General features: G+C 46.7%; 1 protein-coding gene across 6 annotated transcripts in view; it reads right to left on the reverse strand.

Moving 5' to 3' along the window:
* TRIM9 (tripartite motif containing 9) overlaps positions 1-13,844 on the reverse strand; it is a 111,131-nt gene that overhangs the window by 41,387 nt on the left and 55,900 nt on the right. For all 6 annotated transcript variants that reach the window (XM_033416240.2, XM_004285595.4, XM_049706303.1 and 3 more), the window contains exons 2-3: positions 7,844-7,939; positions 5,483-5,605 (exon numbers count right to left, since the gene is read on the reverse strand). In XM_033416240.2, the coding sequence (XP_033272131.1) occupies positions 5,483-5,605; positions 7,844-7,939 (219 nt within the window). The remainder of the gene's footprint in view (positions 1-5,482; positions 5,606-7,843; positions 7,940-13,844) is intronic.

Consider the following 13,844-nt stretch of genomic DNA (forward strand, 5'->3'; position numbering starts at 1 on the left):
GCTAAGGAAGACCTGGGAAGGATACTGACAAAATACACAGTTCGTACAAGAAAACTGGGGACGCAGCTGACTCTGCTGATAGTGGGAATATTGCCCAAGTAGCACCAAATGTGAGTTAGTAATAGTTTTTGAAAGCTCAAAAGCACTTTTTCCCTCCAGTAGCTTTCTGACATTTGATTAGTTTACCACACCCTGAAAACAGACATTTGGCTCCCAGTGTGTTTTCAAACCACAGGACAGCATTAACTATAATTTATATTTCAGACAGTGTTCCTAAAATATGGTCACATCTGCATATGCCTCAAAGCCTTTTTTTCAGCTTTTAAAAATAGCTCACCAAATTTGGTGCACTATTTTATGCGACGATCAATTATACTCAAGCCGCTAAACAATTTCCTAGGTTCAGAGACAATCACACCAGCACATAGGCTAATTTTACAATATGAACTCTGGTATTATGGAAAATGAGTCCCTAGGAGCACTTCTTCAGTGTGCTGAGTGAGACCATATTTCCAGTCTTCCAATGACAGCAACCATAAAGCTAATATCTTGACTACTGTGCTAAGTGCTTTACAATGCCCTGGGAGGTGTCGACTACGTCTAGCCTTATTTTACGCACAGGTGAAAGAAATGGAGCTGTAGGCTTGTCCATGGTTAGAGACCTAGTAAGTGATAAAGTCTGTCCTCACGCCCCGTTCTCTATGACCCAGGATCTGGGCTTCTCATCCCTCAGCTCCATCTTGCCTCAGAACCAGAACTGTTCAATCTGCTCAAGCAATCAGTGCTTTCAGAGAGGGGCATGAGTAGATTATAAAGACTGCCTTTATGCACACTTGCTTTCCAGCTCCCCTAGTCTTTTGCATAGCTCAAGAAGAGAAAGTTGCCAGAAAAACACACACATACAACTCTCCTCTTTGTCAGCAAAAAGCAGGCCCCCAAGAGAACTCTGCCAAAGGGAAGCGGAAGACCATAAGATTACCCCTGCCAGACCGTGAGTGATGGGCTAGCCAACAAAGACAGAAAGAAGTACTGTGCTTGGCAAGCGATGTCTATAAAAGGCCAGTTTTCTCACAAATCTGAGGAGCAACAGAAGTGACAAGAAAGGGAAGAGGCAGGAGGAGAAAAACAGAGGGAGGGAGACATTCGGAGGCTGACATCAGCAGTCGCGGTGTCGACCTTGCTGGCTGTTTTCAGAAGCAGTGACATACAATCAGCTGAAAACAGCAGAGAAACAAATCACTCGAGACAGAAGACAGAACAGCTTTGCTGCCGCGGGCCACAGCCAGCCACCTGTCTCTCGTTTCAGTAGCCCTTTGGGATCTGGGGCAGGGAACTCCACTCCGGGTGTAATGAGGGCAGGCAGCTGCCTCTGCTCAGTGGTTCCCGAGTGCATCAGTGTGCTTGGCCAGTCAGATCACCAGCACCGATGAACTGACGCTGGACGTGGGGTCCCCGAGATGCATTTCGGCTATTCCTGTGCCATCCCCACCCGTCCCCACAGCACAGCCTATAACTGATTTCCACACAGTCCCGTCCTGCAGAGGCAGCACTAAGGAGAGGGAGACGGGGGCTCTGCATTTTTTGATATGGATAAATGATGTTTTCTCAATCCTTGATCCCCTATCTGTCCAGATTGCTGCCCTTACATCTCTCCCATATAGAAAACCCGGAGATGCCACTGCCGTCACCCTATGACTTAACACAAACTGTTCCCAGTGTCTGTTTAAAGATGTCAGGAAAGTGTCCACAACGTTTCACAAAAGAGACGTCCGTTAAGGAAAAAGTTAAAACTTTATGGCTACACATTAAAACGGCTGGTCCACTATTAGAGGGAAAATCCCAGCTGTCCAGCTCATTGCCCGAAGACAGCTGTGGTTTTATTTTAGATACTCTATTACTCTATGTGGTTCAAATGACATTTTAAGTTCCACCATAACAATAAAAGTTCTGTGTTTCCAAAGGGTGATAAAAGGAAGGGCTATGGTGATAATGCTTTTAGTAGCGTTAGAGCAGGAGATGGAAACAGAAAGCACCCATCGGTCCTCATTACTAGCTGGATTCACCAAGACCAGGGTGCACTGTGCTGATCACCCTCTTCTTCTCGCACAGCTTGGCCCATCCCTGCAGGCAAGAATGCAAGTCGCCATCAACACACGCCTCCCAGACTTTGGGCTCCTCCAAGGCCAGCTTTTCCATGAGGCACTCTGTGACCCTTTTAGCTGGAAGTAACTTTGCCCTCCTCACAACTCTAACGACATGGCCACCTTCTCCTGGAAACTCACTTTCTACCTGTGCTGGAGTCATCTGTGGGTGTGACTGATCTCATCCACAGGACTGTAAGCCCCAGAATCCCGAGTCGCCTTTGTGTCCCCCTCCCCCTGCCCCTGTGCCCAGCACTCTGCTCCTAGCAGGTGTGCATTAGGTAGGTGCTGGCTGACTGGTGAACGGATTAGGTCAATCCCCGTATGCCTTCTCTCTGCATTGTACTAACAGCCAGAGGCCGTAGGGGGCCACGGTCCACATTCTGGGTTCTGAAGCCAGGTTGCCAGGACTGGAATTCTGGATCCTTGGACCAGTTCTTAATGTCATGGTGCCATGGTTTCCTCATCTCTAGAATGTGCATAATAGTAATAATGACCTTGCAGAATTGTTGTGAGGAATAGAGGAGCTGATTCCTGTAACACAGTTTGTATAGTGCTGCCTCAAAGAAGGTATCCCCGAACGTCAGCTATTGCTGTTATGAAAGCCAGGGCTTGGTCACAAGGATGCTCATTCTGTGTTGCTCCTGGGTAACTACAGAATCACATTTCACAGCACTTCTAGATTTTAATTCAGATAAAAAATGGTGACTCCAGGGCTTCCCTGGTGGCGCAGTGGTTCAGAGTCCGCCTGCCGATGCAGGGGACACGGGTTCGTGCCCCGGTTTGGGAAGATCCCACATGCCGCGGAGCGGCTGGGCCCGTGAGCCATGGCCGCTGAGCCTGCATGTCCGGAGACTGTGCTCCGCAACGGGAGAGGCCACAACAGTGAGAGGCCCGCGTACCACAAGAAAAAAAAAATGGTGACTCCAGAAGAATTTTTCACTTAGGCCTAACTTAACTTGGATGAAAATGCTTATGGATTTAAACCCATTTCCCAGGTTGTTGCGGCTAAATGTATAAGATTAGCATCCACGTAGTACAACCTTCAGAGAACTTTCTGGGTAAAAAAACAGCATCTTTAATACACCCACACTTGTCTCCCGCACATTTTAGGAATGACTACATATGTTACCATGAAACACACACACTCCAGTGGCCCTTTACAAAAGTCAAAAGCAAAAAACTTGATCACAGACACTAAGGGACAGGAGCCTGGAAACTGATGAGCTAGAGAAAGTCGTCTAAGTAAAACTCGCCCTGAGTCAGCACTTTGCGAGTCATGCATGACACGGGTCAGTGTGGGTGTCTCCCGAGGAAAACCCAGGGCTCTCTTGATCACCTGCAGTTCAGTGCGAAGGCTCCACAGGGCTGGGGTTGGTGTGGTGCCCCTCAGGGGCTTGTATTCATTCTAAGATGAAACTGAGAGGGTCTTCCAGTTAGGCCCACCACCCCAAAACAGCAACGGCCTCTCTGGAAGAAGCGGTAAGATCCCCAGCCTTGGTTTGCTGTCCAAGCCAACAGACTGGGGCTCTCGGAACATTCAGTCCCTGGGCACTCTTCTTTCCTAACTCCTGGTTCAGATTCCAACTTCGAGACATGCAATTTTCTTTAACAAAGAATCTGCTGTGCCTCTCCTTGATGCAATTGCTCTTCTGTGTCACATCGGGAACACTCAAAGGGACATGGCCCCGACACAGCACCAGTGAGGTCAGGCCGGCCAACTTTATTGTAGGGAACAGCCCTCACAGGCCCTTTCTGGCTTGGACCTGTTGTCGCAGCTCAGCCTCCATGTCACAGGCACCTTCAGAGTGACAGGTGGGTAAGTCACAAAGGCAGGGGAGAAAGGTTTATATTCCGGCCACATCACTGCCCTGGCTTTGGGGAAGGAAGAAGTGCGTATGTGGATCTAAATGCGTTTTGAGGAGCTGCAGGTGGGTAGCAGAGGAGGGAACCTTAAGGAAGAAGATAGAGTTGGGGTTTCCTTCAACTTTGGAGAGATCTGTTAAGCTTCCCTGGGGAAATGTTTCTCTTTTCATGCTGCCCAGCTCCCCATGCTCACAGCAGAGTCCCCTGGGCCCTGGGTGCTGCTGTGTGCTGGGCACAGATTAAGGATGGTGACTCCGCTGCTCAGGGCTCAGCACTGCCGTCTTGCTGCAGGTCTTGCTGAGGTCTCGTGCCCCAGTTAGCAACTAGTTTCTTGCCTTGTTTCTAGTAACCATGAACTGGGCACTGGCCCTGTCTGAAGCTTCCCTGCCACCAAGCTTTGGCCCCAAATCTTGTAAGCTCTGTTGTCTTTGTTCTTCATTTTGAAACTCTCCCTTGGCTCTCCTACTGGAATCCCACTCTTTTAGAAATGGGATCTCCTTTTGTTCTTCAGGGACTAAAGCCTGTTCCAAGCCTGCTGGGGATATCTGCCACTTCCTGGGTTGCTCACCAGTCCCCAGCTCCCCCGAGGCTGTGTCCACTCACTCTTGCCCAATACTGAAGCTCCCTGATGCTGACTGCCTGACCCCAACAGAGAACCAATGGTCAGACCTCACTTCTCCCTCCACCCCAATGCCAGGCCAACATGGCACACTGCCCACCCACTACCCACTGGTAGCCACCCTGAGGCTATTGGCCACATATGTGGCCCTCTCTGGATGGTCTACTTCTTGCTTCCTTCGGCTGGCCACTGCCCGTCTACGTCTATCTAGCCTGCTCTCACGTGTTGTTGCCCTGCTCCAAGGGGGCAATAGATGGGGTATCAGATGTCTCCAGGAAGATCAGTCCTCCTGCCAATAGGATCCCAGGCTTGCAATCAATTGCTTCTACTGTGCGATGACCAAAGTCTGTACAGCTGTTCAGTTGCATAGTTTGCTTCAGAAGTTAAGACAAATCTTGTTTGTTTTCTGGAAAGTACAGATTCCATTTCCCAATTCGAAAATATATTTGCCTCTGCATGGTTGTTCTGGCCACTCTCTAAAATTTCAACCCCCATCCTTCGTATTCCCCATCCCTTTTTCCTTATTTTTTCTTAGCATTTTTTACTAACATACTGCATATTTTACTTACTTATCTTGCTTCCCGTTTATCCCTTCTGGTAGAACATAAGCCCCAGGAGGGCAGGGATTTTTATTTATTTATTATATCTGTACCCAGAGCAATTCCTGGTCCAGAGACATCACTCAGTGAGTATCGGTGATGTCAAGGAGGGAGTGAGTGGTGAATGAAGGGACGTGCCTGCTTCTCCCCGGCCGGGCTACTGGCCATCCAAGGCTGCGGGCGGGCGTACATCTGCCTGTCCCAGCCTGGGAGCCGGGCTTGCGGGCCTTCTGCTTCCCCCGGTGCGCAGCGCTCACCTTTAGCTTGTGCTCGTGCTCCTTGTTGACACGGGCGAGCAGCTGGGCTTTCCTCCTGTTGAGGGCGTCAATGAGGGCGTCACACTGAGCTACCAGGCAGGCCTCGAACTCCACACTGTTCTCCTGCGTGACAGAGCACAGCTGTCAGCCGCGAGGCGCCTGGGCATCTGGGGCTGCCAGAGACAGCAGAACCCCTGTCCACTTGTGGGGTGGAAATCCCTGCTGAAGGGAAGGAAGAGGAGCCCCGTCCACAGTGCACATTTGCTTTTTAGAAATAACGGAATAAATTTTGTTCCACAGTGGCAGTGTTTCACGTTAAATTTAGATTCAAAGGAGTAAATGTTACTTCATACATTTATTCTTATCAGAAGGAAATCATCTCCACAGTTTGACTTATATCAAGTAAAATAAAGTTTTAGTTTGTAGAGTTGAACATGAATCCTTTTGAGGGCTGGCACGCGCCCAGCTGTGCATGGTGGAAGGTGGCATTCAGAAAGGCTGGTTGCTGGGGGAATGGGGTATTGTTGAGGCATGAGGGAGAAAGAATCATCGAATCCAGGGGGACAAAGAAGAAAGCGGGTGGCAATCGTCTTCGATATTGAACAATAATCCAATGACAACAGAATAATCATGGGCAAAAGCACTTGCTCCTCTCATTAAAAAAGCAAGTCATGAGTGCATGTAGGCAGTGAAGAATAACTGGTATACGTAACAGGCATCAGCCTGCTGTAAAAATCAGATGTGAACCAACCAGCTTGTGGGGAACAGTAAGCATGTTCAAAATGGATTATAGCTTTCCCATGACGTTTAAATTGAATGTTGGATCTAAAATTTTTTACGTGATTTAAATCTGCACATGCTACAGACATTTCTTTTAAGCAATTCTCTCCCTAAATTAAAGGTAACCCTTTCAATAGTTACATATGTAATTTTGATTCTCAAACCATAATCTGGAAAACAATTGTAATTTACAGCAAATGAAAGCTGAATACTCGTCACATATACAGTAATAGTATTGAAAAAATAGCAGTCAACTGAGTAAACGGAGTAAAATTTGGGGGGCTGGAAAGGAAGGAACAGCTTAGCCTATCAAATTTTAATTTATTCCCAAAGTCATCAAGAACTGTGTCTCTTAATATAAGGATCTATGGACAGGTATTAAGCCACTGTCTCAAATGCAAGGTCTTATACATGCCTGTATAAGGTGTGCATTTGTAATTGCTTCAGCAATGGCTTCTACAAATGTTAGGTTTTGGTTTTTGCGGCAATTGCTTTCGAGCTCTCACAGAACTCTCCTGGAAAACATCATTGAAGAGCTCTCTATGTCCCAAGCAGGGTAATATTGGTAGGGAGTGGGGAGCTGTCTTCATACAGGCTCTGATTTAAAGCAGAAAGAAAGCTTTGCTCTGATGAAGAGGTGAGGTGCAGAGGCAAGCATGGGGATGCACACTTTATGCCAGCAAAAGCAAAGAGAGGACCAACGCTACTACTTTGGAAAACAGGAGGAAGTGTACAACTGTTAGGTTGTTAGGGAATCAAAAGTTTTAACATGGGCCTGCACGCCAGCTAAAGGCAAAGAAATCAGTGTGAGATGCTCTGGAAGCCAGACTTACATTTAAAAAGCCATTTCTGCCTTGACACAGGTTAAATATTAACTCAGAACGCCAATCTATTGGAGGCCAGAGCTAAGGTTATTTCTGTGAGGCAAACCTCAAAACATAAGAACAGTAAACAGTGAAGAAGGTCATTATTCTAGCATCTCATGCAGTTTCTGGCTTCTCCCCTTCAGCTATAGTAGAGAGCTCACAAGCTCTCAAATGTCAGCTGATCCGTTGGTCACTGTGCAAATTCTAGTTGCCAGGGGATCACGGTTGAAAAACATTTAAGTATCTAAGTAGAGGAGAAGCATTATTATGGGATAGGAAGGAAGGAAAGAAGGACGAAAAAAAGAAAATGTGACCTGTTTGCTACTGTTAGATAAGATATAATGATTGCAAGGTGCTTTGGGAACCTATAGAATTAAAAAAACTTAACAATAATGACTGCATTCACAAAGAAATAGGTATCTTTCTTTGCACAGCAGCAGAGAATTAGGAGCTCAGTGTGGAAGATGGGAACCAGTTGGAAAACGGGGTTGTGTCTTTGGCCTGTTGGGAAAACGTAACCACCTTGAGAAGGGGTATATTTGAAGTTGGCCTGTATGTGTGTTCGTATGTATTAGAAGAGAAAGATCAGGAAAAAAATACATAGGAAATTTCCCACAAAACAGAAAATAAAAGAGACAGACAACCCCTCCCTGCCCGCCCCACAGTTACATCTTAACCCGCGGGGCGTGCTTTCCGCCTCCGGTGCTGCCAATACCTGGATCTGCTGGACCATGTTGCGCAGCTGCACCAGGAACTCCTTGGCTTCCTTGGCCCTGTCCGACAGCCCGTTCAGCGCCTGGGAAAGCTGGCTCTGCAGAGACGAAGAAGGAAACCATGGAGCTCTCATCATAGGAGGCAGCCACAAGGCCGCACAGGGTGGTTTTCATCCAAGACCCAGGAGACCTCGCCCTCCTCAGATTCCTCTTGTCTGAGCTGGGCCACTGAGCCAACATCTGTACTTGAGGATGCTGGTAATAACGGCATCCCGACTCCTTCCAGAGGCCCCTGAGGGCTGTCTCCTCTGACAAGGTGAAAACTTCTGGCCATCGCAGTCAAAGGCCCTTCCCAGCTGATATCTGCCTGGAAGTTCCTCATCTCATTAATTACTTAATTCAGCAATAATTTATTTAATTAAAAAACAAACAGTGAGTCAGATGATCTGATACTTATCAATATTATTTAGCTCCATGTGCTACTGATCTGGGATTAGGGCGGAAAGAATGAAGACAGTTAAGAACAGGATGAGGGAAGAAAGGGTGAGAGCCTGTGCCATGCTCTGGGGTCACTTAAATGTAACGACAGATACAGAGGGCAGGATGATGTTCTTCCTCATCAGCGTCTTCGTCCTTCTCTCAAGTACAGCCCTGTGGCCCCAGCTCCTCTCCACACTAGCGTCCTAAAGCAAGGTGCACTCTCTTCTGACTTTCCACACCACCCCGTCCACATGCAGATGCAGTTCTGCTGAGGGGGCCCAGGTGTCCAGGTAAGTACTTGCTGCTGGCGGGTGGCACTTGGTCTCTGGGAGGATGCACTGAATTCATTACCGGTTTCCTGAGCCTAAATAATAGTGGTTCTGAAACATCCTCCACACGGGCTCCCAATCTCTGTTGCTGATTGACGAGACCTAAGTGGAAGTTGGATGGGGGCTGGAGGGGTCTGAGAAAGATTCTGCTTTTCTGCTAACATGGGACCATTGTGGCTGGTGCAACCTTTTCCCTTTGGCTGCTGACTTTATGGCAGATGCCTTGTGACTCTCAAGAAGAGAAGGCCAACGTGGTAAGGGAGGACGGTGAAAGGAGAAAGTTGCCTGGGTTCCAATGGCATCTTTGAGCATCTGAACCGGCACTTGAAGTCTCCTACCACCAAACTTCTTGTTATGGTGGGGGGGAAATTACCTCCGAGTTTAATCCCCGTACTGGAGTTTACCGTTACTTGCAGCCATTACCACTGTACTTGGTACAAAATTCCTGCTCCTGGCAGACTGGGCAAGTCCTTCCATCCCTCCTATAAATTACAGAGACACGCTGCCTTTCCCCACAACACTTTCTTTGAACACTGAAGCCCTTTCTCCTCCTTGCCAACACAGTGCCTCATCCACTCTGTCCTTTCAGCTAAAGGGCAGAATCTTAAAATTATATCTCTTGGTCCTATGGATGTTTTTCACTTATATTTGCATTATTACATACACAGTCAGGCACTGAATCTCTTTAAAAGTGTGCATGCCACAGGCCTGGTGCAAGCACTGTGGGAGGCAGTAAGAGCACAGACTTCGGAAGGGTTCAGATTCTGGCTCTGTCCCTTTCTAAACGTGACCTTGAGAAAGTGACCTCTGCCTGAGTTACTCCAATGGAAAAAGTGGGAATAATAATATCTTGTAGTTGGGTTACTGTGAAGGCTTAAGGCATTCATCAGCCTGAAGGCTCCTGCTAATAAAGGATAGTGGTTAGGGGAACTATTCCAAATTCTTAAATGCTGTCAGTTACCAGCTGTTCATATCTTACACATAGTTTGACCTCATCCATAAATGAGAAGAACGCTAGGATTCTTGGCTGCTGTGGGCACGGCATGAGATACTGTATCTAAAGTCCAGAACCCTGCTGGCCCATGCTGCATGCTAATAAATGTCGGCTGTTATTAACTCTTACTCACCTCTTCCTTCCTGCCCACAAACACCTGTGAACTGACTGGGGTGGGATTCACAGGGCAGGTTCCTGGCACAGGATCTTTTGGAGGATACCCTTCATCACTTGTACTTTGATCGAGGTACTCAAAGTCTGGGAGTCTAAACCGATGCAGCCCAGAAAGAAAAAGTAAAAAGTGATCCTACAGTGAGTTGCTGAAAGGGCTACTCAGTGATTTATTACTGGGTCCCAGCTGCACTATAACTTGGGTTAAAAGTTGTCTCAAGAACTTTTTCAGCAGCCCAGGGGATGAAAAAGGTAAAGAGAGTCTTATTCGGAAAAGTGAGCAATAGAATGAGAATCATATTCTAAAGGAAAAAGTTTGTTCTTGTGACTTGAGAACTCATATTCTCTCTTCTTCTAAATGAGTCAGAGTTGGCTGGGCTACCACAGTTTTCTTCCCCCTTTTATTGTAACCCATGCCTTAGTAACCACATTTGGAGGTTTGAGTAGAGCAGTCAAATTCATTCAGCTGCACAGAACTGGAGCTACCTGATTTCTTACAGTCCAGCCTTGCAACTAAATGTGTGTATATATAATGTAAGTCAGACCTGACACCCAATAAGCATTGTTGACCAGGTGCTGCTATATACTTAGAAGAAGATTATACTATAGTAGAAAAAGAGTGCTGGCCTCAACCATTCCCTGGATTTTATACAGTAAAGCAGTACATAAACTGCAAAACTCAATTTATTTGTGGATTTCCTCCCTTTGTGTCTATGTTCAGGCCTTCTACCTGGCTAATGATTGTTCTGGTATTTGATAAACAACTGCATTATAAGATAAAGATCTAGAAACCTTTCTCTTAAGATTTGCCACCTTGTGGAAACAGAGCAGGAGACAATGAAAAATCCTGGAAACTATCTATCACTAGACAATGCTCTTCTTGTAAGGATTTATATGTGCGTTGCTTTTATAGGACAGTCTTTTGATTACAGTTATAAGCCACATCTGATGTAGAAGAACATTATTTTTGATTGATTTTGTTTCCCAGAAGCATTTACATTCCTGCTCTATGCTAACAGAGATGTTCTGTATTCAGGACCACAGAGCAGCCCTGTAAATTTACACCAGCACACTGAAGATGAAAATATGTAGTATGTGTTTTCATTTTGGCATCTTTGGCTGTACCTGTAGCCATCAGAAGCTGTTTATAATGCCTAAGCAATGACATCCTGATTTCTTGGATATTTGTTTTCTAATTTACTTTTGAAAAGATGTCATGATCAGAAAGTGAATGGGAGTGGGAAAATGATGTAGCCAAAGAAGCACTGACAAATTTCCAGTCCAGAGCTCAGAGAATGCTCGGAATAACCAAGATCGCCCAGAAAGATGGCAAGTTGTTTGGAGCTTGAAGGAGAGAAACAAAGAACTCCACCTCCTCCCTTCCTTCTCCCGGGCTTTTTCCCCTCCAGCTTCTACCCTGGCTGGCTCCCCTAGCCTCGCAAAGGAGTGTATGTTATAAGAGGTCAGAGCTCAGTCTGGGAGCCCCTGTGGAGGATGTTTCAGAACCACTATTATTTAGGTTCAGGAAACCGGTAACGTATTGAGTGCATCCTCCTAGATACCAAGCTTTCCCAGACAGAAAGGCACGTCTTCTTTCCTTTCCCTGCCGTGAACATTATTCTTCTGTCATTTCCCCCCCTCAATTTACTACAAATACTGGATGGAGACAAATTGGAACAAATGAAAGGAAGCTTCCTTGCTGTCTGGGATCTGAAGTTATAAGCACGAGATGGGTCAAAAAGGGTCAACCAAGATTTGGTACAAAATAGGTGAGGCGGCAAATGTGCAAAGGCACCTTGATGGCCCCAAAACGACCTTGCTGCCACCCTGGGCAGCTCTGACATAGTGCACCCCGCTTGGGACTGTGGCCCACGCCACCTCTTTGCCAGGTACCAAGGTCACCACAAAACACAGGAGAAAAGTGAGGATCGATGCAATGCGATTCAGAAGGACCCGCCCCCCGCCGCACCCCCCCCCCCACCGGGAGAATAACAATTTTTATTGAAGAAATACTGATTTTTGATTCTCACTACCTTACTGACATTATATAATTAAAAAGTAAAAACAAGAAATTCAAATGGTGTCAACATATCGGTCATTTCTTATGAGCCACGAACTCTGATGGGTGCTTTTATCAGGTGTCCTATTTAACCCCAATCACCTCCCTGCCATTTTGCAGAGGTTCAAAGGTGTGGATACTCCTGAGTTAAGGCTTTACCACTCACTGGTTCAAGGAAGAGCCAGAACACAAACCCTAGTCTGATTCCAAAGCTGTGCTCTTTGCTCCAGCCTCCTGAGAAGAGAGTTCTTTCCCCACCCACAGAGGAAGAAACAAAAACAACCCATGGTGAGAGTATGTAAAACGAAAGAATGTGAGTTGAGGAGGGGATTATGATTATTAGGGAATTTGATTATGCTTAACAGTCAGCTTACATGTAAACCACAGCAAGACTAGTTACCCTATGAAATGGTCAACTTTTTTCCTTCATAAAGCATTTTTAGTGACTTTAAAAAGGACCCCTGTCAAAGAGAGGGGTCTCATGGGAGAGGGCCAGAAGCTTTAGTTTGGGGTCCAATGCTGGCTTTATCACCTACTGACCTGAGATCTCGGGCAGGGACTGGGCTGAGTGTGGAATGAGATCAAGGAAGAGAAAAGTGAGTAGAACCTGGGGAACCTCCAAGCTGAGCTACCCAAGGGGCCTGATTCTCCTTCCACTTAGAACTTCAGTTCCTGCCTATACCTTTCCTCCCCCCACGAAGGGCTCTTTCCTCTGGTCTGTTGGTGGGAGATCCTGGATCTATCCCAGCCCCAGCTCAAGGTAGTTAGATGGGTGGGAGGCCTCAGAGGCTGGCCTGCTTGGAGCTGCCATTCTGTCTCTTACTTAACAGCAGGGCTGGGGCAGCGAACAGGCTGCAATCTACAAACTGAGTAGCTGGGCCTGGGAACTGAAACACACAGTCCAGGGGCAAGTGTGTGTGTGTGAGTGTATGTGAGTGTGAGAACATGTGTGTGCGAGGCTGTGTATGTGAGTGTGTATGCATATGTGTGTGCGAAAGCCTACGTGTGATTGTATGTAAATGTGAGTGTGAATGTGAGTATAGAGTGTGTGAGAGTATGTGACTGTGTGTGTATGAGCTATCTCATCAGTGGTGTATGGGGAGGCTCTTAGCTTTGGATGAGGCTTGTATCACAGTGGTCTTAAGGGTAGGGCACTGGTCCACTAAACTGCTGCTTATTGCTAATTGGTTGTGACAAAGAGTCTCTCCTTGACCAAACTCTATCTAGCCAGGCTCCTCTGAGCCCTCTTGTTTACTTTATAGGACTCAATTCTGGCCTACAAAGACTTGAACAAACACTAACATACTTTCTAATAGCTCAAGACTGCATCCCTAGGATGACCCTAGTCTCCCTTAAAGTGTCTGTGTGTCTATGTTTTCCTCTATGAATTTTATAGTATCTGGCCTTACATTTAGGTCTTTAATCCATTTTGAGTTTATTTTTGTATATGGTGTTAGATAATGTTCTAATTTCATCCTTTTACATGTATCTGTCTAGTTTTCCCAGCACCATGTATTGAAGAGACTGTCTTTTCTCCATTGTATACTCTTGCCTCCTTTGCAGGTGGATGTGGGTTTCAATCCTAGCCTTTTACTAGCTGTGTGGCCCTGGACATATCACCTAACCACAGTGCATTCTCTGGTGCTCTGCCCAGGTTCCCTTTCCAGGCTGCTGCACCCTTCTTCCAGCTGGGACTATCTGCTGTTGATAAATTACGCTAGGAATTGCTCTTGGCCATAGCAAACTGGGTTGCTCAAGGCTATGCCTCCTTTCAGGGATGTCCCATGGATAGGGACCAGCTGGGACCCCCTTACCTTGTTTTGAGAATAATCCTGAAGGGTCATCCCAGCTCCAGAACTCCCTGCAGGATTGGCTGAGGCTCCTGCAGGTCAACTCCTCCCTCTGCTCAATCCTGGCCTTCTCACTTCCTTGGAGGTGGATCTATGGAGACCACTGAGCAGCTAACCATC

The sequence above is a fragment of the Orcinus orca genome, chromosome 2 (genome assembly GCF_937001465.1).
Source record: "Orcinus orca chromosome 2, mOrcOrc1.1, whole genome shotgun sequence".
In the NCBI taxonomy this organism is placed as follows: domain Eukaryota; kingdom Metazoa; phylum Chordata; class Mammalia; order Artiodactyla; family Delphinidae; genus Orcinus; species Orcinus orca.